This window comes from Bos indicus, chromosome 20 (assembly GCF_029378745.1).
Source record: "Bos indicus isolate NIAB-ARS_2022 breed Sahiwal x Tharparkar chromosome 20, NIAB-ARS_B.indTharparkar_mat_pri_1.0, whole genome shotgun sequence".
Lineage (NCBI taxonomy): Eukaryota > Metazoa > Chordata > Mammalia > Artiodactyla > Bovidae > Bos > Bos indicus.
Genome location: NC_091779.1, coordinates 25,851,507 through 25,878,615, shown reverse-complemented (window position 1 = coordinate 25,878,615; position 27,109 = coordinate 25,851,507). Strand labels below are relative to the sequence as shown.

At 40.4% G+C, this 27,109-nt stretch overlaps 2 protein-coding genes across 7 annotated transcripts in view; one reads left to right on the top strand and one right to left on the bottom strand.

Annotated features, from left to right (window-relative positions):
- ITGA2 (integrin subunit alpha 2) overlaps window positions 1-3,894 on the top strand; it is a 108,758-nt gene extending 104,864 nt beyond the window's left edge. Inside the window, exon 30 of the mRNA XM_019982863.2 lies at window positions 63-3,894. Coding sequence (XP_019838422.2) covers window positions 63-143 — 81 coding nt within the window. The 3' untranslated portion in view covers window positions 144-3,894. The remainder of the gene's footprint in view (window positions 1-62) is intronic.
- MOCS2 (molybdenum cofactor synthesis 2) lies at window positions 202-19,552 on the bottom strand. 6 transcript variants are annotated; one of them, XM_070774691.1, is made up of 8 exons: window positions 18,388-18,656; window positions 17,933-18,054; window positions 16,617-16,761; window positions 14,186-14,313; window positions 13,445-13,595; window positions 12,249-12,372; window positions 10,284-10,389; window positions 202-1,598 (listed from the first exon to the last, which is right to left on the bottom strand). In XM_070774691.1, exons 3-7 carry the CDS (start codon window positions 16,712-16,714, stop codon window positions 10,321-10,323), a joined length of 570 nt encoding a protein of 189 aa, XP_070630792.1. In that variant the 5' UTR covers window positions 16,715-16,761; window positions 17,933-18,054; window positions 18,388-18,656; the 3' UTR covers window positions 202-1,598; window positions 10,284-10,320. The 6 variants fall into 6 exon arrangements, with proteins under 6 accessions (XP_070630792.1, XP_070630791.1, XP_070630794.1 ...); XM_070774690.1 differs by lacking the exon at window positions 202-1,598 and adding an exon at window positions 1,770-1,908; XM_070774693.1 differs by lacking the exon at window positions 202-1,598 and adding an exon at window positions 3,650-4,260.
- Between the last annotated feature and the right edge of the window lie 7,557 nt (window positions 19,553-27,109).

The window sequence follows — 27,109 nt, the reverse complement described above, 5'->3', positions numbered from 1 at the left end:
CTTGGGTCTGGGTCTTATACAAAATTAGCCACAAGTGGTAACATTTTTACATCATCTTACAGCTTGGATTCTTCAAAAGAAAATATGAAAAAATGGCCAAAAATCCAGATGAAACCGATGAGACCACAGAACTCAACAGCTGAATCACCCAGCAGCTCCCACCAGAGTGGGTAGCAGCAGCAGTACAGCCAGAGGTTACTATTCACATGAATGGATTTTTTTTTTTAATACCAGGGTAACTTAATAATGTAATAATTAAAACAGAACTGCAGGTCAGTTTGGAAAGAAATTGTGAGGGGATTGGGAGGGCAGGGGTACAAAGGGTAAAAGACTTATTTTATATGGAGGAAAAAGTGCTCTTTACCGCTGGCTGGTCCAGAGTACATTATCATGTACATTGTATCTGAAGCATGACATGTTTCCAAACAGGAGAAGTCTTAAGAGAAAAATACAACCTTTGGGGGCGGGGGGAACCCAATTATTTAAAACGACTGTTTTTAAACAAGTGGAAGTAGTAGGTGTAGATACATCATTAACTTGGATTTTGATACTGTTGGGGGAAAAAAAACAGGTCAACTTTTGCTGCTTGTCCAAAGTTGCCACAGAGGATATTTTCAGTGATAATTTTGTTTATAAACGAGGTAAAACTTGCTGTTGTCAGCCCACAGCTGTTTCCCAGGGTCCCGTTTCTTGTGATGATGTGCTTATCAAAACATGCTTGATGACTGGTAGGAGCCTCCTGCAGACGGAATCTCCTCTTAAGTGGCAGAGGGTTAGGGGCCTGAAGGGTTTAGAGGCCACAGCACTAACTTTTGTTTAGCATCTATAACATTTATAGTAAAATCTTGTCTGCTGGAGTCCCCGCTGGGAAGAAGGAAGACATTTCCTTTCTCCTTTAGGATGAAAACTGGCTGACCTGGCTGGCACCTTGTCAATTTTTGAAATTTGAGTAATTGCTTTGGAATCCTTTCTGCTTCCACAATGAACCTCTCCCATGTCCTGGTGCCTCATATTCTGCAAGCCTGCAGCTGCCCACCTTCCTCTCCAGGAGTCCGGAGTTTTCCACCCTCCTGGGACTCTTGTCCAAACCTCCACTCCCAGGGCAGGGGCTCTTCCCCAGGTGTGAGGAGGAAGTTATCCGTTCCACTTCCCGCACTTGCGTGAGTTACTGTATAATCCCCTTAACTTCAGGGAGCTGTTTTCAGTTGGCTAAACATGTAAGAAAAATTAAGTCCAAGTGAACTTCTAACTGTTGATATTTCAGGCAGGGTAAACAAGGTAAAATATAAATAATCTCAGGAATTTGCAGGAAATTACAAGACCTTAGAAACCACCTAGTAAGCACCTGCTGTGCTTGGTTCTGGAGAACTTACATTTCCAGAATGACTTTAACCTGGGAGTTTGCTCACCAGAGAGTCTCAGGCCCCAATTCCTGATAATCTTATTTAGTCATCAAATTGGGATGAAGCCTGATGACCTGTATTTTAACAAGGGTCCAGGTCCTTATGATGTAAACGGGCCACCTTGTGGAACACCATCCATTCCCCCGCTGCACCTTCTTTTCTCTGTTAGTTTCTAGGTTCATCCTCTAGGCGGGCCTGAGAGAGAAAGCACAGAGGCAAAGGCTGTGGGGACTATTTTCTGTCAGAAAATACATACTTAAAGCTTCAGACAAGTCGCTCAGCCTCTGAAACTTCAGCGTCCTCGTTATAAAATGGGGGACACTGGGGTGGAGCTCAGTAGTGACACTTTCAACTTTTAAAAACCCATTGTCTGGGTTTCTTATAACACAAATAGACAATCCTCCCAGAATGTGACTCGGGAGTCAGGAAAGCAGGCACGTGCCCGCGTGTGTGTCTGTGATGGTGGCGCAGGGCTGTCTGCACAGTTCCGGGATTCATTTTGTGTCTGACGAAACAAAGGGAAAAGAAACAATTGGCAAAAAAATGTCAGCGGTTTGTAACAAAAATGACATTGTATTCTCTATTTAACATGTGCTAGAGCCCAATTCTTGTAACAGCTGTGTGGACTCAAACACTGTTTCATTCCAAGGAGTGTTTAAAAAAAGAACGGAGGGGAAACTGGTCATTACGTTGATAAAGACTATTTAATAAACTGGGTAACCGCTGTATATATATGTATACTAGTTCTTCAAAGTAATATACTAAGAACTACAGCATGTCATCCTCCTTTACTCTGCCTCTAAGCTTCCTCAGATAAACACTAGACAGAGGTCACATGCCCACAGCAAGCTGGTGAGCTCTGGTGAGCCTCGCCTTAGATGAGTGGCCTTGAAGGCACTGTTTCCATGAAGGAGCTGGATTACTGCCAACTTAAGAAGCCAGCCACTCGTCTCTGCACCATTTGTCTCGCTGGGGTAGGGTCTCTCAGCCCTGGCTCTACAGACACTGGGGCCAGGTAACTCTTTCTGGTGGGGGCCTGTCCGGTGTATTGTAGGATGTTTAGCCGCATCCCTGGCCTCGGCCTACAGCTCTACCTACCCGCATCAGAGGCACCCTCTCCCCCTCGTGGCAATCAAAAAATGTCTCAGACACTGGCTGACGCTTCCTGGAAGGTATAGTTGCTCCAGCTGAGAACCACTGCACGAGAGCACGTGGCCTAAATATACAGCTTCTGTCACCAGACCACGGGTCTAAGGCAGAGGTGCCACTGAGTAGTATTCCTTGAGCACTTTTAAGCAAAGGTTGAAGAGTCATCCAAGATATTTAAAAATTGTTTAAAAAAAAAAAAAAAAGCTCTGTATTCCTATTCAGCCATACTTTTGTTTTAAAAGTAAGTAGAATATAGGGCTTAAAAGATGTCATCTTAAAGTTTCCATTTCATAAATGGTATATAGACAGTGTGTATAGAATGGGGTAAGAACTGAGTTGCTTCATGCATGGCTGCCATACAAGCTTTATAAAATAATAAAGTTAAACAGTCTAAAGAAACTGCATTGAAATTTGAATTTTGTGCATCGTTCACTTCAGCAGCAAACTGAGAAACTGGACAGATTCCTAACTGGATGTGTTTTTATAAAATAGTGAACATTATTAACTGTGAAAAAAAAGTGGAAACCAATTTATCATAATCACACAAGTGATTATCCTAATGGTTATTACACAAGTAGTTATTATAAAAGGTGTAATTTTATAGTGTTATCTATTCTGATATACAGTTATAACTTAATATATGACAATCTCATAAATTAAGATATCATAAGCATTAAACAGGATTCCTCAAACTTCGCTCCCTGGTCCATCTTTAATACAGTTTGCACATAGAAAATAATCATATGCACGACCTTCAGGAGTATGCCCTCATTAATGCACATTGATTCTACTCAGTTAGAAAGACTAACCATGTAGGGGAAGAAAGTATATATGGGGGCAGTGTCTGAAACAAAATGTTGACTGTTTGAACCTTAAAGAATGAAAATGTAGCCATTATGTAAATATTAAAAAATGGTTTCATACCTGGTTTATTTTGGCAGATAAAGTCAAAATGTAAATGTATATATTGCACAACTATGCTAAATTGTATATTTTTTAAAGACAAATTGTCTTGGATAGTTTCCTTCATACATAATGTATAAATCTTTAAGAATATTTGCTGTTTTGATTAACTGGTTTGTCTCTTTTTCTCTCCACCAAAAATATACAAATGAATGTATGCATGTTTGTACATGAAGTGTCACACAGTTCATTTGATTTCTAAGAAACAACCAAATTGGAGCAATAATCAACATTAAATTAGTTAAGAGCTTTTCTCCTATTAAAGTATGAGAATCAAACAGAAGAGTATTATTCAATTGTAAACTACTCTTTACAGAGCACATTACTGAATATCATTAAAATCATTTTGAAAATAAAGCTATTCACTTTGGAATTTGAACTTTATGACTTATGGATCTCACTGTATTTATCTTGTGCACTCACTGTGCTTGAGAACAGTCAAGACTCAGTTATAAGAGTGAGGATGTATCTCACCACTTATAACAGCAGTGGCCACAAGGATGTTCTGCAGGCAACAAGCCGGCTGCAGTTTAGAGACGAGGTGTAAACCCTTGCTCCTCAGTATGGTTGACAGGCAGGCAGCATTTGCATCACCTGGAGCCTGTTACAAAATGGAGCTCTCAGGTGCCATGCAGAACTGAATTCCAACTGGAAGTTTAATAAGATCACCAGATGATTTACAGTATGCTACAGTTTGAGAAGCATCACTCTAAAGCACAACTTATCTCTAGAAAGAAATATGTGTCTGAAACAGAAAAAAAGAATCAAAACTACTGCAGACTACACGAGCAGTCATCTGCATAGTTTAAAAAAAATTTTTAATAGAGCATTTACATACTCTTAAGAATTAAATAAGCTGAAATGAATGTGCTGAAATTGTAAAACAAGAAATTGTAAAACAAGACACATATCAGGTTCAGAGACTGGCTGTCACTGCATAGATGGTGCACTGATGCAAAGGCTGAGGGGAAGGTGCTGCCTTTCACAACCTGTGCACAAATAGCTCTGATTCCCACCGCCCCCCCAACACCTCCCTCAATTCGACCCATCTCAATTCTGGTGAAGCACGTGACAAAAGCAGACTGCAGAACCACCACCAGTAAGTGTACCTTATATGCTTCATACATTAAAATACAACTTTGGAGAAAAAGAATATTCATTTTTGTTTTGTCACAGTGGGTTAGGAAATGCTGCTACCTGTATGAAAGCTAGCATTCTGTACCAAATCAGAACATACTTTTATATTTCAGTATTTTAAAAAATAATCCATTTATTCTTTATCACCTTTGAAAAACTACACAGAGCATAAAAATAATCCTCATTCTATCGTGTGTTTATTCGCTTAGTTGTATGTGACTCTTTACGACCCCAGTGGACTGTAGCCCGCCAGGCTCCTCAGTCCATGGAATTTCCCAGGCAAGAATACTGGAGTGGGTTGCCATTTCCTCCTCCAAGAGATCTTCCCGACCCAAGGATCAAACCCACGTCTCTGGCATTTCCTACATTGGCAGGCGGATTTTTTACCACTGCACCACCTGGGGGTTCATCCTAGCATAACCTTTTAGTATTTTAAAGATAACCAACTAAAGACTGAAAATTTTCTTATTCAAAAAGAAGGGCTGATTTTCATCTGAGGACCACTCCAACCTAATTAAAAGAAAAAGGCTACTAATTAAATCTGAAATTTTTGATTCTGTGCATAGAGTAAAAAGCTAACTCACTCAAATTGCTCTTGCTATAGCCCTGGCTCTACCGCCCTCTGCTGGGTGAGCTGCCTAACTACACCACACAAATCATGGAATGTAAAGAGGCCTTTACTAGACAGATGGGAGTGAGGAAGGGAGTGGAGAAGAAAAGCTCGCTGCACCTATCCACTTCATTCGTCATGCCAGGTACTTTTACACATCTCTAAGCACTACAACTACACATCACGTCAGGGGTGTTTAATATGGGCTTCAGTGCTTAATGGGCTTCCCTGATAGCTCAGTTGGTAAAGAATCCGCCTGCGATGTGGGAGACCCCAGTTCAATTCCTGGGTTGGGAAGATCCCCTGGAGAAAAGATAGGCTACCCACTCCAGTGTTCTTGGGCTTCCCTTGTGGCTCAGTTGGTAAAGAATCCACCTGCAATGCAGGACACCTGGGTTCGATCCCTGGGTTGGGAAGATCCCCCAGAGAAGGGAAAGGCTACCCACTCCAGTATTCTGGCCTGGAGAATTCCATGGACTGTATAGTCCACGGGGTCGCAGAGAGTCAGACAGGACTGAGCGACTTTCACTTCACTTCACTCCAGTGCTTGACGCCAACAAAACTTCTGAGCACTCTTGCGTGCATGTTATGGTTAGACACTGATGATAGAGACAAGTCCCCAGTCTCAGGAAACTGATGGTCTAGTGATGGAGATACACTAACAGATGTAGCACCTGAGACAGTGCGCTAAGCGCCACTGTAGGGTATAAAGTAGAACAAGGAATCCAGTTTGAGAGAGTGTAGTTGGAGCAGGCTCTCTGCAGAGGTAACATTTCATCAAGGAGCAAGTGAGGAAGCAACTGAGGGAATACCCGGAGGAAGGGCATCCTAGCAAAGGGGCAGGCGAGGACCCTTGGGGAGAGTGAGCCTGCCACAAATCACCACAGCAAAGCAGGGAGCCTGGAACGAGAGAGCAGTGAGGCAGGAGCCGGGCCATGCAGGCTGTCGGTCATGGTGAGGACAGAGGTTCTGGGGTGTGATTACCTATCAGAAGGTTCAAGTAGGATGATCAAGTGACCAAAGTAGGAGAAGGAAGGGGGACTGTCACCAGGCCACAGCAATAGTCCAAGAGAAATGGGAGTGGTGGCTTGGATGACAGATGCAGCAGAATAAAGAAATGAGTGGATTCGAGGCATCCAGGAATTGCTTTCCAATTGTCCAATAGGTTCATTCAAGATCTAAGATCAAGACTCAAACTTTTAACTTCTCAACTCACTACTTCTCAAAACATACTGAAAGTATAGTGACTCAGCAGCATATGTAAAGAACAAGCAGAGCCACAAAATCACAAAACAGTTCACTAGAACATCTGCTGCTACCTTCACTCAAAGATAAAACTTTCACTTTTGCTACCTGTTAAAACACTTGAAACACAAGAAATCAGCTTCCTACTTCTTAAATGAACTTCCTAAGCTGTCATATAAAGCCACAGTCCCCAAGTGACTTTAAACATTACAAGCTATTTAAAGGTCAGTTTTTTTAGGTTACTCTTCTACTTAGCCAGTTAAGTCACAGACTTATAGAAAGGCTATGTCAGAGTGATGCCAGCTCCTTAATATTTCACCAATTAACTTTGCCACTCCTAAGAGAAGTAGGGATCAACGACGACCCGATTCAAGTCCAGTGCAATGCACTGAAAACTGTCAGACGCTCCATCCCAATTTTAGCATGCCCCAGATTAACTCCTTAACCTGTCTGCACTGGAGACTTAAAAGCTTAATAGTCTGAGTTCCTGATTTAAACAAAACCTACTTAAAATGAAGATATGATTAAAAAAAAAAAAGATGCTTAGAGAATGTTTCATGTACTTTGTATCAGGTCAGTTCAGTCGCTCAGTCATGTCTGACTCTTTGCAACCCCATGGATTGCAGCACACCAGCCTTCCATGTCCATCGTTCCATCACCAACTCCCGGAGCTTGCTCAAACTCGTGTCCATTGAGTCAGTGATGCCATCCAACCATCTCATCCTCTGTCATCCCCTTCTCCTCCTGCCTTCAATCTTCCCCAGCATCAGGGTCTTTTCCAATGAGCCAGTTCTTTTTATAATTACTATCAATAAAGATCCTCTACAGAAATTGAGTATAAAAATTCCAAAAGCCACATAGACTTCATATGAACATAAACTCTAAGTCCCTTCCAAAGGAACCTTCAAGTTGTGGGCTTTTGAGGATGCAAAAGTGAGGTCTTCAGTGACTCAGTGACACTCAGTGAGAAGGTAGAGCTGTATTTGCAGGATGACTTCACTGAACTCCTTGCTGTACAATAAGAGGAGCTTGGTAATGAAGGCCTGGTGGACCTGGAGGCCCAGAGGGAGGACAGAGAGGAAGAAGCAGTAACTGAAGGACTGAGGAAAGTCACGACACAGGAAAAGGCAAGGGCTCTTCTGTATTTGAGGAGGCACTGTCAGCTTTTGAGGCACAAGCCCTGAACACAGAACGGTACACGAAGGCTGCAGTAGCTGTTCTGAATGCAATCCAGGGCTACCATGTCATCTACGACGAGAAAAAGAGAGCTACTACTCAGGCATCACTGGATCATTTTTCAAGAAGGTAGATAATTCTATCTGCAGCCAGCAAGGAACCAGAACCTGTGCCATCAACGTCAGGGGTGAGTGAAACTGCAGCTTGCCCTCTGGCTCCTGTCACTGACGACCCTTCAGCTCTGCCATCTCCCACTTCCTCTCCTTCCTCCAGTCAGTAACTCTTCTTACCTGTTCACTGGATGCCAGCTCCTGTTTACCAGCTCTTATACTGTACTACTGTACTTTTGGGGCTTCCCTGGTGTCTCAGACAGTAAAGAATCTGCCTGTAATGCAAGAGACCCGGATTCGATCCCTGGGTCGGGAAGATCCCCTGGAGAAGGGAATAGCAACCCACTCCAGTATTCTTGTCTGGAGAATCCCAGGGACAGAGGAGCCTGGCGGGCTACAGTCCATGGGGTCACAGGGAGTCAGACAGGACTGAGTGACTAAGCACACATACAATATAAAAAAAAAAAAAAAACCACCCAATCAGAAAATGGACAAAAGACCCAGACAGACATTTTTCCAAAGAAGACATACAGATAGGTAAAAGGCCCATGAAAAGATGCTCAACACCACTAATTATTAGAGAAATGCAAACCAAAACCACAGTGAGGTCTATCACCTTACACTGGTCAAAATGGTTATCATCAGTCAGTCTACAAATAAGTACTGAAGAGAATGGGGAGAAAAAGAATCCTCACACACTGGTGGTGGTCATGTACAATGAGGAAACCACTACGGAAAACAGTTTGGAGGTTCCTTAAAAAACTAAAATAAAAGCACCATATGATCAAGTAATGCCACTGCTGGGTATATATCTGGAAAACATGAAACTCTTTATCTGGAAAGGCACATGCACCCCAGTGTTCGTAGCAGCGCTACTTACAACAGCCAAGACACGAAGGCAGCTCAACAGATGACTTAAGATGAGACACACTCACACTGGAGTATTGCTCACCACACAAAAACCATCCTTCGCTACAACATGAATGGAGTATTATGCTTAGTGAAAAAAGTCAGAGAAAGATAAATGCTGTATGATATGACTTACGTGTGGAATCTAAAAAAATAATACACATGAATCCAAATATAAACAAAAACACCTAGAAAACAAACTCATGGTTACCAAAAGGGAGAGGATGAAGGGAAGGACAAATGAGGAATGTGGACTTAACAGATACAAACTACTACACGTAAAACAGATAAGCAACAAAGATTTACTGTGCAGCATAGGAAATTATGCCAAAATCTTGCAATAACTTATAATGGAATATAATCTGCAAAATAACCCCAAATCATTATGCAGCACACCCAAAACTAATCAAATATTGCAAATCACACTTCAGTTTAAAAAAAAAAGAACTATATGAAAATTATATACTAAGATCTATCAAGGTAATATATGGGTTGACCAAACAAAAACTGGACCATTATTTAGTATGAGATTTTGCAGAAAACATACCTTTATTAATGACTTCACTAACAACAATGCTGCTTAAGCTCAAAAGATATCTGAAAATGCTTTACTAAATAATCGTATAATTTTCCTTCTTAATTGGTTGTGAGTACAATCTTCTAACATTAAAACACAAAACACCCTTGCTAGTTTGTCTTGACAATTTTATGCTCATTTATATACTGATACAATAACAAAATATAATAAGCATTATGATAAGATTATACTAGATTCTGAAATAGAAGAAATCCTCATAATTATGAAATATCTTACGTATCATCAGGCTACCCCAGTGGCTCAGCGGTAAAGAACCCGCCTCCCAATGCAGGAGATGTGGGTTCAATCCCTGGGACGGGAAGAGTCCTCGGAGAAGGAAATGGCAACCCACTCAAGTATACTTATCTGGGAAATCTCATGAACAGAGAAGCCTGGTGGGCTACAGCTGACAGGGTCTCAAAGAGTTGGACACAAATGAAGCGACTGAGCACACACACATCATCACTGAGTTTTTAAAAACAAGAAAATATTGCTTTAAACTTATAAAATTGTACTTAGCTTATTTTTTAAAATATATAAATTCTAAAAATATATCAAGAGTATCTGATAAGGACTTTTTATAACTTTCAGTTCTGCCAACATTCCCAAAATGCATCCCTGACAACAATATCGCTGGGCATAGGGGCAGGGGGGTGGGGTCAGGGTGCTGGGGGTAGGAGGCGGACAGAGGGGGCAGCCTGAGATAGTCACTGATGAGGGGCGACCCCTCAGTGTGAGTCAAATTACAACTGGAACTCAGTCATAGAACTGTTTGTCCACCCACAGGCATCACTCCTCACATTCAAATTATTCTTCCATTTTTCTCCCTAAAGCCTTTCTTTCCTCTGTTTCTAGTTCCCATATAAGCCCTCATCCTAAACACTCATTTATTTTGCTTTCTTTTCTCCTCTCTTTTGTTCCACTGGTATAACATAAGAGATCAGCTTCATTAAACTATCTTCTAGAGAAGAAGAATGGAAATATGATCAAAGATAAGAATTTACCTAGTTTAAATTTTAGGGCTCTAAAAACCTAAGTGGTTTAATCACTGGTTGCCCAAAAGCATTCTTTGTTTCTTTTCCAAGATGATGATGATTCTTCATAGATTTCCTAAAAAACAGAACCATAAGGAGAATTCAAAAGAGAGCATTTTAATACATGCAAATACACTGGAATAAATCAGGCAAATGAGTATCACAACTATTTAAATGTGCTCTTCTTTTAACAATCCAATGGACACTTGCGTAAGGCACTGACAGCAAAAAAATAACCAAACATGCTTCCTACACTCAAGGATTCAGTCCAGTAGGAGAAACAACAGACAAGAAGCCTTAACAAGGCAAGGTGCCAACATCGAGAAGAATAAACTACGAAATCTACTCGGGACCACGATGGGCAGTAGCCTGGGCAAAGTTACGTCGGGAAGACGGAAGGTCTTTAAACACTTTGTTCTATCAGACACACCTGCTACTTCCACATTTCTAAACATGCTTTTCCAAAGGCAGAAGGGATGTTTCCATTAGCTCTGAAATTAAAGAGACCACCACGGAGGTTCCTAAACAGGTCTGAGCTACATGCTGGTGACAAGTGCTCTGTAAGTGCCTGCCCTACCCACCGCCCTCTTGCCTACGTCACAGACAATCTCAAAGCACAGGCTGGAACCAGAACCAGACTGGAATGTAGACAATTTGGGGACAGAACAGGAATAAGAATATCACGTATTCTTCTCTCTCTAATCAGATTCTATCATGTTGGCCACAAAGTTCAGGGTTTTCCATTTTATGGACACCCTCTCACCTTCTACAGACAGAGAAGCAAACAGAAAGCCCAGCTAGTCCTCAACATCCCATCTCCTGCTCTCTCAACTTTGTCAGCTGGCTCACTATTCTTTCCTCCCAGGTAAAGAAAGCTCTTTCAGCCAGGCTCACAATTCATTCTGGAAGGCTCTTTCTACCTTGCTCGCTCCAGGGGCCTGTCTCATGGTCTATCAAAATGGCGGCAGCCTTGCTCACAGCCAAGCAACCAGATACCTGAGCTTCACTAGGACAGATTCCTTTCACACATGCTACCTTCTAGTTCTTAAGTATCCCCTTATAACAATGGGTTTCAGTTTTAATTCAGAAAATATGGGTCACTAAATTTCATAAGCGGTGGTTCAGAGTCCAACTAACTCATCTCAGCACTGACTGAAGCAGGAGGCTCCTAGAAGGACTCGCCCTCTGGTCCTTCACTCCGAGCCCTGCTCTACTGGGCAGTGAATGCATTCCTCAGCTTTGCATCCAGCCACGAGCCGTGGGCAATTTGAGGCTCTCAAGTGGAATTACATGTGTCTCAGAGTTCTGAGTTCCCACTGTTGAGCTAACTATACCAGGGGAGAAATCAGGGAGCTGGGCCTTTTCATCTCTTCAGGATGCTCTAAGAAGGGAACTGTTTGCTTTTATTGATGGGTTTGATGTATGGACCGAAAACAAGCTAGACTTTCTAACTTAGGTCTTTAAATCCACTCTGCATTTTCTCCACAGAGGCAATATCCTTTTTTTTCCCCCTGAAATGAAGGCATTCTAGGAGACGGTTCTTTTGCCTTGAGAAATCTCTATTTTAGCCATTGCCTAAATAGCCATGCATGATTCCTGCTCTCCAAAGGAAAGACCCTCTAACTCAAGGGAATTCAATTCCAAGGGATACTACTGCACATATGAGCCACTGGAACATTCCAGACTAGGAATTCTAACTGCTACCACTTGCTGAGGTCTTCTCCCAGTCATGCATTATTTGAGGCATGTATTTTTCATGCTTGGAAAGAAGATTATTACATAAACACCCTATTTCATAGATAAAAGAAAACAAGATCCTATAAAGTCAGGGAAGGCCCATGAATATAGACTCTATGTACTCTTTTTCTTTGTCCTTTAAAAATTCCTAAGAAAAAATCATGTCCAGAGAGAAAGGTAGGTATTTTTCTAACTTACCTTTTTCCATATGGGCACCCTGGCTTTTAAAGCATCAATGGCATAGCTCACAGCTTCAAGGGATGCAGCCCTGTGGGCTGAGGACACAGCAATGATAACGCTTGCTTCTGTCACTGGAACCAAGCTTTAACAAAATGAAGACAAAAATTCATCATCTCCTCTGAAGCTGCATGTTAAAGAATCGACACATGAAAAAAAAAAAAATTCCACTGAAATCCAGCGAACGTTTAATTCCTAGAACTAAATATCTGAGCTTCAGCGGTAAAGAATGGTAAAGGCTCAGTGGTAAAGAAACTGCCTACCAAAGTACGAGACACAGGAGAGAGAGGTTTCAATTCCTGGATTGGGAAGATCCCCTGGAACAGGAAATGGCAACCCACTTCAGTATTCTAGCCTGGAGAATCCCCATGGACAGAGGAGCCTGGTAGGCTACCGTCCATGGGGCCGCAAAGAGTCAGATACAACTGAAGCCACTTAGCACGACACACAGAACTAAATATCCAGTTCTATTTTACCTAAACATCCCATTTAGTTAGAAAACAGAAATTCATCTCAGTTGCATTTAGCAGAAGCCAAAGCTGTGACCAACTTGTTAGCATGTATCCACTAGATTTATTTGATGGGCACCAAGAAGAAAGAGACCTCACTGATTCAAGTATCTGATTCAAATAAACAAGGCACAGGTCAGGTAATGTCTAGAAATACAAAGCAATCGCATGATGAATATAACACAGAATTTAAAATACTGAATAGCAAAAAACAGTAAATAACAGAATTGATAACAGTATTAAAAAATATAGTAGATGATAGATTTAGTCCCACTGCTGGGTTCTTTACAAAGCCTGGAATTCTACTCTTCTCAGAGATATAAAAAGATGAACTAATTTCATGACCTCAAGAGGCTTTTACATCAAAAAATCTCAGACTGTCATATAAACAAAGTCCAGACTACAAAACAGCTGGGCACAGGGCCTGAGAGTCTTGCACATTTGGACTTTGTTACAGCACCTACCACTACTACTCTCCAAATGTTACAATATAACAAGCAGCCCTTAAAGGCACAGTCCCTCAGAATGATACATGAACCTCCCTCTCAAGGTAATACAGGATGCCAGTGAAAGATCTCAGAATCAGAATTAGTACAAAGGTGGAGAACAACCACGCTTAATCTTTTAAACTGATAAAGGAGATCATACCCAAGTCGATGAAACACTGCTATGTGTCTGACTGGCCATTTCTGTCTCATGTCACTACAAATTTTTCTTATCTCATTTTCTGCCATTGGTAGATATGCTTCATACTCTAAGCTAATGACTTTTTTCCCTTCAAAATTATTCCTTGTAGTCCCTAAAAAAAAAAAAATTACAAAATAAGGCTTCTCCTTATAGTTGAAATAGCCACACTAATAAAAAAAAAAGGAGGGGGTTATTTTTTAATAGCATACCAGTTTGTGTAAAAATTACTTTGAAAATTTCTAAACATGAAGACTTGATTAGAAAATCAAAAGATAATTATCACAAAGATGAGGAAATAAAATGACACTGATTAGCCAGGTTTACTGAAAATACTCAAAAGACAAACCAGTATATATTCCCTTTCTAAGAACAAAGATTTGACACTTGAAAACATCACGCTCCCAGGATTATCATTAAGTTATTATCATCACCATTTTTTCCCCTCAATATCTGGAAAACACAGAATTCTCTATTAATAATGTTTTTTATTCTACTTTTTTTTTTTTGTCTTTAAACACAGGTTAATTTAAAGATTATTAAAGCAAAGTAAGAACTAAAAATTTCTAGTCACCACCATGGGTAATCTCGGCTTACTGCTCAGGATCTTAAAATCCTCTGACTATTAACACTCGAATAGGAGAAACACTTGCTAACTTCAACCGTCTCGTACAGTCAATAGACACTATGAAAATTAAAACTCACCTACAAATAGAGATATTGCGCCACAGAGTGGAGAAATCACCAGCTGTGAGACTTCATCTACTGAAAGTTTCTCAGATGTGAATTTTATTATATCTTTAGATTTCTCTTCAACTTCATTCATATCTTTTCTAGAAATAAGATATTACTAAACCTTAATATGGAGAAGGAAATGGCAACCCACTCCAGTATTCTTGCCTAGAGAATCCCATGGACAGAGGAGCCTGGTGGGCTGCTGTCCATAGGGTCACACAGAGTCGGACACAACTGAAGCAACTTAGCATGCATAGCAAACCTTAATATAGGTACTAGAGTCAAAACACCAATTTATCAGCTGTATTTCAATTTATAGTTTTTTCTACATTAGAAATGTTCAATTCAGTCACTCAGTCATGTCCAACTCTTTGTGATTCTTAGATATGTTAGGAGGCATGATTTGAAATATGATGATAAAAATAAATGTAAAAGTTTAGCAGAACTCAGCAATTTACAAATACCTCTAATGAATCAAGCATGTTATAAGAAGTTTACCATTAACATCATCACTTAAAAGGTAATCTATCTCATTGGTCGAAATATTCCCCATTCTAGAACTGCTACTCTTACCTCCTTCATCCACAGGCACATCACCTCTAAACCACTATGTTACCAAGCAGTACACTCAGTACTGGCTTTTTCTTTATCCAAACAGGAGAGCAAGCAGAAATGACGGAGATGCCACAGGAACTGGGTTCATTTCATAATCAGGCACAACCCAGTTAAGTAACTGAGGAAACAAGGGAATGAACTGAAGGCCTATTCATCAGATGCTATAGGTCCTTTGCCATATATTTCATTTCATCCATCAAGGATTTATTACATACTCACTAAGTGTCAGAGATTGGATATTGGCTGGGGGACAAAAGACCTGGCTCCTGCACTCAGGGCACTTACGCTGGAGGAGGAACAAAGCAGGAAATAGGAATTACAAACAGGGATAACTTATAGAAACAAACAGGGTTCTGAGACAAAGCATGGGGGTTGGGGAAGGGGTACTTATGAGGATATTTATGATCACACTACTGAAGAGAAAAAAAAAACTACTGGATTATTCTGATGCTACGAGATTTCAGGATGTTTCAACCTCCTGCACGTGCCACCTGAGTTTTTTCCACTTTTTCTTGCAATATGATATAGGTAACCCAAACATCTATGAACTTCAGACCACACTGAGTCCCATAACTTGATTCTATAAGAACACAGATTCTAAAACTGCATGTTAGAAATCTTGCCAAACACATTCAAATAATACACACTGCTGCTGAGTATCTTCCTAGTCTTCTCAAAGGACAGCTCTAATCATCACACGCACACACACACCTTCAATGGCAGGCGGTTGTTTTCTGAATAAATTCCAAACTCAAAAAGCAGCATTCTTCTATAACCATGGTGGTGATATGGTGGCTACAGTTTTCAAATCAAATTGAGATACATATCTAACAAAGAATAGTATTTTTTCTAAATAGAAGATCTTGCCAGGTGATTTGCTTTGCAATATTTATTCTTCACTTTTTGGGGGACTGTCCTCCAGGAGAGTGGAGAGAAAAAATGAGAGAAAGAAACAGGCATTCATGGCTTGTTTTTTCCTTTAATGCAACCAAAGTTTTGCTGTCTAGGATGATACTTACTCTTGACTTTGAAATAAAACCACTATCAAATTAAGAAAGTTTTCTTTCATTCCTAACTTACAATTAGGGATGTCTATTAATTTCTACATTATTTATTTCTCAGTTGACAAATTAAGCCTCATTCTGTTTGCCTCTCCACATTATACTAAGCAAGGTTCTTACACATTATCATACTCAGACATGGACCTCATTTTTATGTAGTAGAAAGATGACATGGGTCCTAGAGCCATTTGCAATACAATTATAACAATAAAGCTGTCTTTTTGTACCTGGAAAATGGCAAGCTTTTTTTTTCCTTAGGAAGAGAAATATTCTTACTTTCCAGCTACGCAATTTTTCTCCATTTCTCTGTAATGAGGAAAGCTATTATCCAGTATTAATAAGCATTATTTGTGGAAAAGTACCCAGAAAGTCCAATAATCTGACTTCAAATGTTGGCTCTCCCACTTATTAGCTATGTGACCATGACAAGTTTTTTTAACTTCTTTTCGGTTTTCCCTTCTGCAAAATAGGAATATTAAAACACCAGTGTCTGGTACTGTGCTCCACACAAAATAAAAGCTCAACTGAACCATGTTAAATCAATAGAGTGAACATATCAAAATGACATTCAACTGCAAAGATGATAGGCATTTGTAAGTCCACCTGCACCAATAAAGAGCTGGTGCAGGCAGTCTTACAAAGAGTATAAAGTAAACAATATACAGGTTATTATCTGTATGATCCTGCTCCACAACACTGGTTAAGAAAAAAACTCTCTCACATACCCAGGTGGCTCAAAAGTACTACCCTCCACTAATGGGAGGGATAACGGCAATTTCGTCTCCTGATTGAAGCAGGAGGAGCTGATCTCCAAGCTCGACATATTCTTGACGAACAGCAAATATCACTTGATTTCTGACATCAGCCAATCTGAAGGACAAAAAGTATAATCAGACCTATCAATTATTAGCCTATTAGCTGTTAGATCCTAAATCTCCTCAGCTGCAATTAAAATTACATAAATACTATTTTATGAAGCATCCTCTACAAAATGACTAATTAAACTCACTCATATTTTGCAGAGAAAGTATATATCCACTGAAGAACATACTTATTCACCATGACGAATGCAGTAAATTGCTAACAACTCTTTACTGGATGTTGGGTGTCTTAGGCAATTAAAGAAACAAACAAACAAAAAACCACACTAAACTGGAGACAACATTCAGACCAAGTTTAAAAAAAAAAAAATTTATCAGTGCATGCCCTCCCCAGGAGCTTTCCATCTAAGGAAACAAGTATGCCAAGTATGCCCTGTAAGGCTGCAAAATACCAAGTGCCTCTCAGCCAGGTGAAAGGTAAAGTAGGACAGAGGCCCAACCACTGCCGTTGATTATCAGGGCACTTTAAGAACTTAAAAAGATATGAAATCAAGAAGGAATAGTTTTCTTTTGGAACATACATTGTGGACTGTCTGCTACACAGCACCAAAGCTTCAAAGTTAAACATCTACAAGGATTTAAGTGACAGTATTCCTGGAACACGTTCAGGTGAGCCAATTTTGTACTTTGTTCCAAAGAAGACTCATCTGAGGTAGGAACAAGAGCAGTAAAATCAGACAATTTTCAAGAATCAGAAAAAAAATAAATCAAATGTTGCAAAAATGCAAATTCAGCAGCAGCTACCGTTTCTTATCTTTCATTTTTCTTTCAGTCTTAAAAATTTCTATCTTGAGTTCTCTAAAGAAGGGGTAGGACATAAAAATTTAAAGCACACATTTTAACAGAATTTGTAACAATTTCATTTAATGCTATAAAAATGCAAAATCTAAATTTTCAGTATTACGTAAATTAAAAAAGCTAATATAGTCATGTCTCTTTCGGAGTATCTCAGCTCACTGTGTTTTTTAAGTAAAATATAAAACTTTTCTTAAGGAACTGTTTATTTTTAAATACTATAAGTTTTCAGAAAAAATACAGCTAATGATACTTTTGACATTAAACATGGAAATCAACATTAACTTCTTACTTTTATCATTTACTCATGCATTTTTAAATATTAAAAAGTGCTTATCATATACATTCTACAAATTTTTAAGTACCCTGGATGGCGTGTTTCTATCTCATTCCACAGCTGCAATGCTTTTATTTCTTGCGGCACAGAAATGGTCTCAGAGCGAATTCCTGCTATTTCAGCGCTTTTTGCAAAATACAACACTTCCACCTGAACAGAAAGAAAACATATTTAACAGTAACAACTCATAGCCCTTTTCTGACTCTCAACGTGGGGTTTTGTTTTTCAAACGCATTACTTTAATCAAAGACACTTTTGATAAGTTAGAGAAAATTAAAATGCCCATAAAAATTTCATTATATCCACAATTTTGAAAAAAATGTAGGCTTTCTAAGTATAATTCAGACTTTCAGATGCTTTTTAGCTTTATAAATGTACGCGTGGCACGACTAAACCTCTAACAATATCTTCTTAGAAACCATGAAGTTGGCCTTTAATTTACATAAAATTATAGGCAATAGCACCCCACTCCAGTACTCTTGCCTGGAAAATCCTGTGGACGGAGGAGCCTGGTGGGCTGCAATCCATGGGGTCGCTAAGAGTCAGACAAGACTTCACTTTCACTTTCATGCATTGGAGAAGGAAATGGCAACCCACTCCAGTGTTCTTGCTTGGAGAATCCCAGGGATGGGGAGCCTGGTGGGCTGCCGTCTGTGGGGTCGCACAGAGTCGGACACGACTGAAGCAACTTAGCAGCAGCAGCATAGCACCTTTTATAAGCACTTAGGCAGTGAACAAATGTCTGAGTCAAGAGATGAATTACACAAATAAATGACCAAATAAGTGAAAGACACGTCTTTCACGGTTGTCATATGACCTTCGATTCCAGTCTACATTACATTGAACCCAGCTGTCCGGAATTATGTTACGAAACATACAAACCCTGATAGTTACAAAAGCAGATGGGTCTGAAACACAGGATAAACCGGTATTCCCTAGGACAAACCTATGTAAGACAGCCTGGTATCCAAGGGATCCGCCCAAGTAAAATAACCCACCTATCACTCGGAGCAAATCATTCTCTACGAAACAAGCGTGCGTGAGTGCTAAGTCACTTAAGTCGTATCCGACTCTGCGACCCTGTGGACTGCAGCCCACCAGGCTCCTCTGTCCATGGGATTCTCCAGACAAGAACACTTAAGTGGGTTGCCGTGCCCTTCTCCAGGGGATCTTTCCGACCCAGGGATCGAACCCCCATCTCCTGAGGCTCCTGCACTGCAGGTGGATTATTTATTTATTTATTTATTTATTTATTTTACCGCTGAGTCACTAGGGAAACCACGAAACAAGCAGAGGTCTGCAAATAATCAACGGTTGGCCAATGCACAGATGCAGCGCTTTCACCTAAGAATTCTTAGTTAAGAGCATTTCTTTTTAAATTGAAAACTTGTCTTCTTAGGAAAGAATAATCTGAGAAGCGTTTAGGAACCAGCTGGTCTTCTGGGCCGTCACCCGCATAACTAGCGTTCGCGGAAATCGACTTGACTTTCTTTGGGGAGGCCACAGCAAAGCCTCCGAAACCGGGAGGGGCCACCACCGCGGTGACAGTCTCCGGGGTCTGACTGAGCAGGGCTGCTTCTGTGGAGGAAAAAGCGGACACATTCGGGAAGACTTCCCACCCTTACCTGGCACCGGGGGACCATCCCGCCAGGAACGTCTCGCCCGCTATCCCGGCCGCGGAAGCGGAGGCGCCAAGTGGCGCAGCGCGCAGGCGCAACCTGCCGGCCCCTTCCGCCCCTACGCAGCACGCGCAGAGCTGGTTCCGCCCCGCTGTTTACCTAGCTGAGTTTGCGCCGCGGTTCCCTGGAGTTGGGTGTTCGGTCGCGGATGGGTCGCGTTGGTGGGCGAGAGGTGGCTGTCATTCAACGGGTAAAAGGCTGACCACGCGTGCCTTTATCCTCAGACGAGGCGCCGAGGTACAGGAGAGCCGATCCTGGACTCTCCTAGACACCTGCCTCCTCCGTTACGGAAACTCTGCTTTTCCGCTCGCTCACCTGCAGGCTTCTCTTTCACAGTTTTTACCTACCCCCGCCTTCTGGTGAAGCAATGGCAACCCACTCCAGTACTCTTGCCTGGAAAATCCCATGGACGGAGGAGCCTGGTAGGCTACAGTCCACGGGGTCTCGAAGAGCCGGACACGACTGAGTGACTTAACTTTCACTTTTATGCATTGGAGAAGGAAATGGCAGCCCACTCCAGTGTTCTTGCCTGGAGAATCCCAGGGACAGAGGAGCCTGGTGGGCTGTCGTCTATGGGGTCGCACAGAGTCAGACACGACTGATGCGACTTAGCAGCAGCAGCAGCACCTTCCGGTTTGTAATTACTGTTCATTAGATGCTTAAGGCATTTGACCTGTATACATTTATACTTTTTCTGAGTAGTTTACTATCTGCTTAGTGATTTGTCCGCGCACTCCTCTACCATCTCCAACTTTTTACCACCAAGAATTCTTTTAAATTGGGTAGTTATGTAGTTACGTGAGTATAAACGAGGCGGCCCTCTGCTTGCAGCTCACAGTCCTGGATGTGAAACGGTCATGAACCAGTGATGGTAGCTCAGTGCACCGAATAGAATATACTAGAGTTACATGTTCATTTCGTGGGAATGAAGGCGGGGGATAGAGGCTGGTTACCTGAGGAGTGTGGTCTACGAAGTCTTCTTGGAGGAGAGAGATGCTTGAGCTAAATCTGCTTTAAGGATCGGCAGCAAAGGGCAGGGTGGGACTAGGGATGAGGAAATTTTACTAGCCTTTGCCAAGCCAGAGGGATATAAAGCAGCATATGACGTCACAGAAGGGCAAAAAGTTGGCAAAGTAGGTGTGGCTCCTGCAAGGAAGTAGTGGGAAATGAGACTGGACTTATCAAGTAGTAGCCCACGGACAGAGAAATTGACAAGGAGTAACACTAAGGTGGGGGTGTTCCCAGTGGCACAATGGTAAAGAATAGGTCTGCCAATGCTCAGGAGACACAGGAGACGTAGGTACCATCCCTGGTGGTAGTTTAGGCGCTAAGTCATGTCCAACTCTTGTGACCCCATGGACTATAGCCTGCCAGGCTTCTCTGTTCATGGGATTCTCCAGGCACTAATACTGGAGTGCGTTGCCATTTCCTTCTCCGGAAGATCTTACCAACCCAGTGATTGAATCCAAGTCCCCTGAATTGCAGGCGGATTCTTTACTGACTTAGCTACAAGGGAAGCCCAGGTACCATCTGTGGGCTGGGAAAATCCCCTGGAGAAGGATATGGCAACCCACTCCAGTACTTTTGCCTGGAAAATCCCATGGACAGAAGCCTGGCGGGCTACAGTTCATGGGACTACAAAAGAGTCAAACATGATTGAGCGACTAAACAGCAACAACACCAAGGTATATTCTGGCAAAGTTGCTAAACAACTTAACTAAACAAGTATAAAGAATTATATTCACATCCAGGTAGAAAAATAAGGGAGTGATGACAATGACCTCAGGACTGTCTGAAACATCTGATGCCAGAGGATGGTGGTGTGCAATATCTAAAAAAGCCTGAGAGCAAAGTATGACCCAAAATATTACATACAGTCAAGCTGGTGTTGATAAAATACAAATTGACACTCCTAAACTCACAAAAGCTCAAAAAGCACAATACCTCAGATAACAACAGCTCTTTAAAAATCTCCTTGGGCAGAAATCCAGTCAATCAAGAGGGTAGTCAAACTTTAAAACTCAGTGTTAAGGAAGTTAATGGTAAAAAAAAAAAAAAACTGGAGGTGAGATTTTAATCCATTTAAATATAAACCAAAAACAACTGTGGGATTATGGAATTAAATGTAAATGACATCAGAATATTTTGTTAAAAAATAGAAACTGCCCCCAAATTGGAACATGTAGTCAACAAAACATTGATTCAAGATGCTTAATAGTTCTCACAATCTTGTTAAGTTTAGAAGGCTATGTTAGGGGTGACTATGTCTTATAAGTAAATATTCTGATGATTTTTAATTCCTTTAGTTTCACTTCAGTTATTTTGTTGTAAATAAAGTACAAGTGAAAATAAAATCTAAAAAGAAAATTGATATATAGTATCATATATATATATATATATATATATATATATATATATATATATAATCTTTAATGCCCAAAGAAAAGGGATGGAATAACATTCACCAGATAACAGTTACCGTATCTGGGTAGTAGAATTGTGGATAATATAAAAAATACTTTTGCTTCCTCTTGTAAATTTCTGTGTTGCTTAATTTTTAACAGTAATAAATTTATTGAGTGCTCTTTGTGTTATTTTGTGCTCTTGTTGTTATTTAGGCTCTGGGCATACATCTGTGAGCTGTAAGAATAAGGTCCTTGCATCATGGAGCTTACTTTCTCATTAGGAAGATAGGCTATATGTAAGAAAACAAATAAGGACAGTTTGATGAGTGGCATGTAGGGGAGGAGCAGGGTGCCTGTTCCTTAGGGTCAGAAGGGAATGAACACTGAGCTGAGCTGAGACCTGAAGGAGGAGAGGAGCCAGCCTGTGCAGTGCCAGGGAAATAGTTTCTGGACAATGGTAAAGTGGTTTCCGGGTAGGAGAGGACTCTGCACATTTGAAGAACAGAAGAGAAGCTAGTGTGCCTGAAATATAAGTGGGAGAGCCTGGTGGGATGATTTTGAAGAGATTAAAGGGAATCTGAACATTAAAGATCCTGGGAGGTCCTGGAAGCCAGCTAGGATTTTATTCCACTTTCATTCGGAAGACAGACAGACAGACACACACATGCACACACATTTTCAGATTTGACCCTGCATCAGCTTGGAGTCATTTTGAGCAACCGGAGCACAAACAGTTCTGAAGAGAAAGCTGACAAAGCCTGATCCTTGGATATTTCACTTATGCAAGCTAATAAATTCCTTATTTTGCCCTAATATTTTCTGCTGTCATTTTGAGCTATTAAAAAGTATCTAGTCCCAGGCACACCATGTCATACGTTTTGGCCCACTATCAGGAACTCTCCGTGAAATGCTATTTAGCGTCAGTGACTTTATGCAAGTTGAAGCCTATATGCTATGTTAAAAAATAGAGGAAATAGATTTTAAAATCTCAGTCCACATATACCTTTTTATTAAGTGTAACATAACTTGTAGAAAGTGAAAATATCTCTGAGGAAGTCAAGGGTGGTGGGAGATCTGTAGTCATTAGTCATTTAACTGATATCTTTAAGATATTTTTGGAAGTGGAAGTGTTATTCTCTCAGTCATGTCTGACTCTTTGCAACCCAAGGGACTACAGACTGCCAGACTCCTCTGTCCATGGGGATTCTCCTGGCAAGAATACTGGAATGGACTGACATTCCCTTCTCCAGGAGATCTTCCCGACCCAGGGATTGAACCTGGGGTCTCCTGCATTGCAGGTAGATTCTTTACCATCGAGCCACTAGGGAATCCCCAAGATATTTTTGGTGGTATGTAAATTTCTCAGTAAAAAATAGATGATGTCATAGTTATTCTTTAAATTATTAGTTCAACATAAACTCATCTAGAATTACTCTTTTTAACAAGTCACCCAGAATTCCAAGCTTTTTTCTGTACAACTGGCTTGTAAAGACACATTGTAGCATTTACTAATAAACAGCCCAGCTGAGAGCCTTGCACCTTGTAAGTATACAAAAAAGTTGTTGATTCAGCTTTGTATTCGGATAGAATTATTTACAAAAACATCATACTCTACTTGTGTGATTTTATGCATTGGTCACAAACATAAAACCCAACATAAAAGGTTTTTTTTCCTTTTTTTAAGGAAAAGAAAATCAAAACAAACACTCCCCCCTTGTGGTTAAAATTCTAATTACAAATCCTTCATCTTACAAGTGGGAAGAAATTTGATACAAAAGAGCTTTTTACAAATATTATATGTACTTTACTGACCATATTCTAAAACCAATATGGAATCCCCCAGTTTCAGATAACAGAATAAAGCCAGACCTCAAAATTTCATTAGTGAAATCTAAAATATACACAACAAATTGGTTAAAAAAGAGAGAGAGAAAAATGTCTCGCACAAGGGTTGTTAACCAATGGAAAGCAAAGCTATGTAAAGGAACATAGTGTGGGCGCTAGGAAAGCTCCTCCTAATAGCTTTCTGGAATCATTAAGAGGAAGAGCTGAAGTAAACAAAAACCTGAAAAACATTACCGAAGTGGAGTTGGTGAGTCAGCAATCTGTAGAACTGGAAAACCCACAGGCTACAGAAATAAAAAAGAAATCTGAGGCAGTTGCAGATGCATGAAGAGGCTGAGTCCAGAGTCCTTGGTGGACAGGCCAGGCAAAGTCCTCGTCATCGTAAAGGTGCTCAAGAAGAGAGCCAAATTTACTTGCCACACAGCAATCTGGGAGTAGAACTGACTGACACCTGAATACCGGGCAAGAGCACACGCAGGGCTGTCTTTCCTTAAAAGGAACGAAGATTCCAGAAGCCCAGATCCAGCTAGAGGTTGAGAATGATCTGAAGCTCAAGTTTATCCCTGGACGTAAAGAGGACAGCCCTGCGTTAGGAAGTAAACCTGGCTGAAGACCTTTAATAAAGGGCCAGAGGAGAGAACAAAGCCTGATTTGGCCAAAGAGGCTGCAGGCAGGCCTCGCTGAGGAAAATCTCTTCTAACCCTAACTGTCACCCTGCCCCATGCCCTCAGGCTACACGTAATTTTTCCTTCTCTGTACCTCGGAGGTCAACAAACATTTTCTGTAAAGAGCCAGACAGTAAATATTTAGACATCCCAACATCCGATCTCCGTCACAGCTGCTCGACTCTGTTGTTGCGCCATGAAAGCAGCCGGTGACAATATGAAGTGAATGAGTAGAGCTTTGTTTCAGGAAAAATGAGTTATAAAAATTGGAGATGGGCCACTTTGTCCCTCAGGCCATATTTGCTGACCCTTGCAGTATCACTTATATAGTAAGGAAAAAACAGTGGCGTGGAAGAGAATTCAGCTGCATTAAACAACTGTCTGAAACTGGCCCTAAAGGAAGGAAAGCACGTGTCGGGAATGAGCCTCCCTGTCATTCCAGGTTTCTGTTTGAGGGTATTTTCCAAACCCTGGCGCAAGGGACTGGTATTCAAGAAGAGAGCAAGCAGAACAAAAAGAAAAGCATGGAAAGATACAGTGTGCAAACACCAACTGAAAAACACCTGGTGTGACTATATTCACATAGAAATATGTATATATATTTTAACTTTTATCTTATATTGGAGTATAGCCGATTAACAATGTTGCAATAGTTTTAGATGGACAGCAAAGGGACTCAGCCACACATATACATGTGTCCATTCTCCCGCATACTCCTCTCCCATCCAAGCTGCCATATAACCTGGAGCAGAGTTCCCTGTGCTATTCAGTAGTACCTTTTAGGTTATCCATTGTAAATATAGCAGAGTGTACATGTCGATCCCAAGCTCCCTAACTATCTCTTCCCCCTATTCTTCCCTGATGGCAATCATTAGTTCGAGAACAAAATATATTATAAGGCAAGAAGTGTAAGAGTTGAAGGATATTATGTCATAGTAAAAGGGTCAATTTAAGAGGAAGGTACAATTCTAAATTAGAATATATCAAATAACATTACTTCAAAATACATAGAGCAAATATTTACAGAATTAAAACAAAGGTAGATAAATTCACAATCATAGTTGAGGATTTTAACACACTGAAATAGACATATAGGAAGAAAAAATTTAGCAGGCATATAGCTTTGGATACAACAGTTAATCAATTTGATCTCATTAACATATAGAACACTAACCTAATTCTAGGTTAGTAGATTTTTTTCTTTAGGTGCCTTAAAGATATTTCTCTACGGCATTTTGTTTTTATTTTCTCTTATGTTACTTTATCTTTGTTCCTCTTTACCTAATGTATTTTTTTTTTTAACCTCTGTCTTTCAGGTCTTCTCAGAGTCTTAAGATTTCATATGTTTTATATGTTTTGCTCTGTTTTTTAGCTGTTTCAATTAGAAGGATAAATCTAGCCCATGTTACTCTATCTTAACCAGAAGAAGAAGCTTTTTCCATGGTATTTGGCAAGGAAGCCAGAGAGGTACAGTCTAGTTTGTTTCACGGGGCATGAGAGTCTAGCTGCTTCGAGTTCTGTGCATACAAAGGCCGGTGGCTAAGAATTCAGGACTCAACTTTCTAAGTGTGTGCTCAGTGCTCAGTCACTAAGTCGTGTCAGACTCTTTGCAACCCCACGGACTGTAGCCCGTCAGGCTCCTCTGTCCATGGAATTTCTCAGGCAAGAATACTGTAGTGGGTTGCCATTTCCTGCTCCTGACCCACAGATCAAACCCACATCTCCTACGTCTCCAGCACTGTGTGCACACTCTTTACCGCTGAGCCATTGGGAAAGTCTTTCTAAGCATATATTTTAATTTAAAACTCTTATTTTGCTCTGTGTTCTCATTCCATATACCATTGTGCTTTTTCTCCAGCTCTAGGTTTCTGAAGCCTGATCTAAACCTCCTGTATTGTATCTTTCTCATTTTTTTTTTTTATATTTGCATGCACTCAGCCTGCCATATTGACCACAAAACCTTGCTTTTATATTTTTAATGCTGGTCAATTCTCTTAGCAGGTCTATATATTTATTTTTACTCAAGGAATCAAATTATTTAGTATAGTTCTAAAAAATAGTAAAGCAATCTAATGCTTAGTTAACATTATCCAGACTTCCTCACATTTCACTTAGCTTTGGGAGTCCATTTAATTATTTTACATATCTTATGCACTTTTATTCACATTTTATGCACATTTGAATTACATGCATTTGAAGTCATCCCACTAAGAAACAGTAATAAAGTTTCATTTTGTAAAATATTTGAAATAACAACAATTAAAATTAATTAATGATAATCAATTAATCCAATTATCAAAAGCAATTCATTAAAATCAGTCCAAAATTGCTACTCTCCGAATTAGCTCTGAGTGCATGCTATTTTTGCTTTTGCCACATGATGGCGTCACTTTAGCTAATAATTATGAATATCATTTTCCAAAAGAATTCTGTCTTAAATTATGTATCTTCTGAATCTACTAAGACTTCGTAAATTATTCTTTTGTATATATAAACTGTGACCACCCAGTTTGTACGACTAATCCAGTAGTTTGAACTATGGAATAATCAGGTCTAATCTATCAAGATTCTCCACAGATCCTTCACGATGGGCACCTGAAGCTGTTGTTTA

Excerpts from the sequence above, each read along its gene's own strand:
- MOCS2 (XM_019982864.2), bottom strand. The coding sequence starts at position 16,714 with ATGTCGAGCTTGGAGATCAGCTCCTCCTGCTTCAATCAGGAGACGAAA. Across the intron at positions 14,314-16,616 it reads AGTACTTTTGAGCCACCTGG|AAAAGATATGAATGAAGTTG; the intron begins GTATGTGAGAGA and ends TCTTATTTCTAG. Across the intron at positions 12,373-13,444 it reads GCAGTGTTTCATCGACTTGG|CTTGGTTCCAGTGACAGAAG; the intron begins GTATGATCTCCT and ends ATTTTGTTAAAG.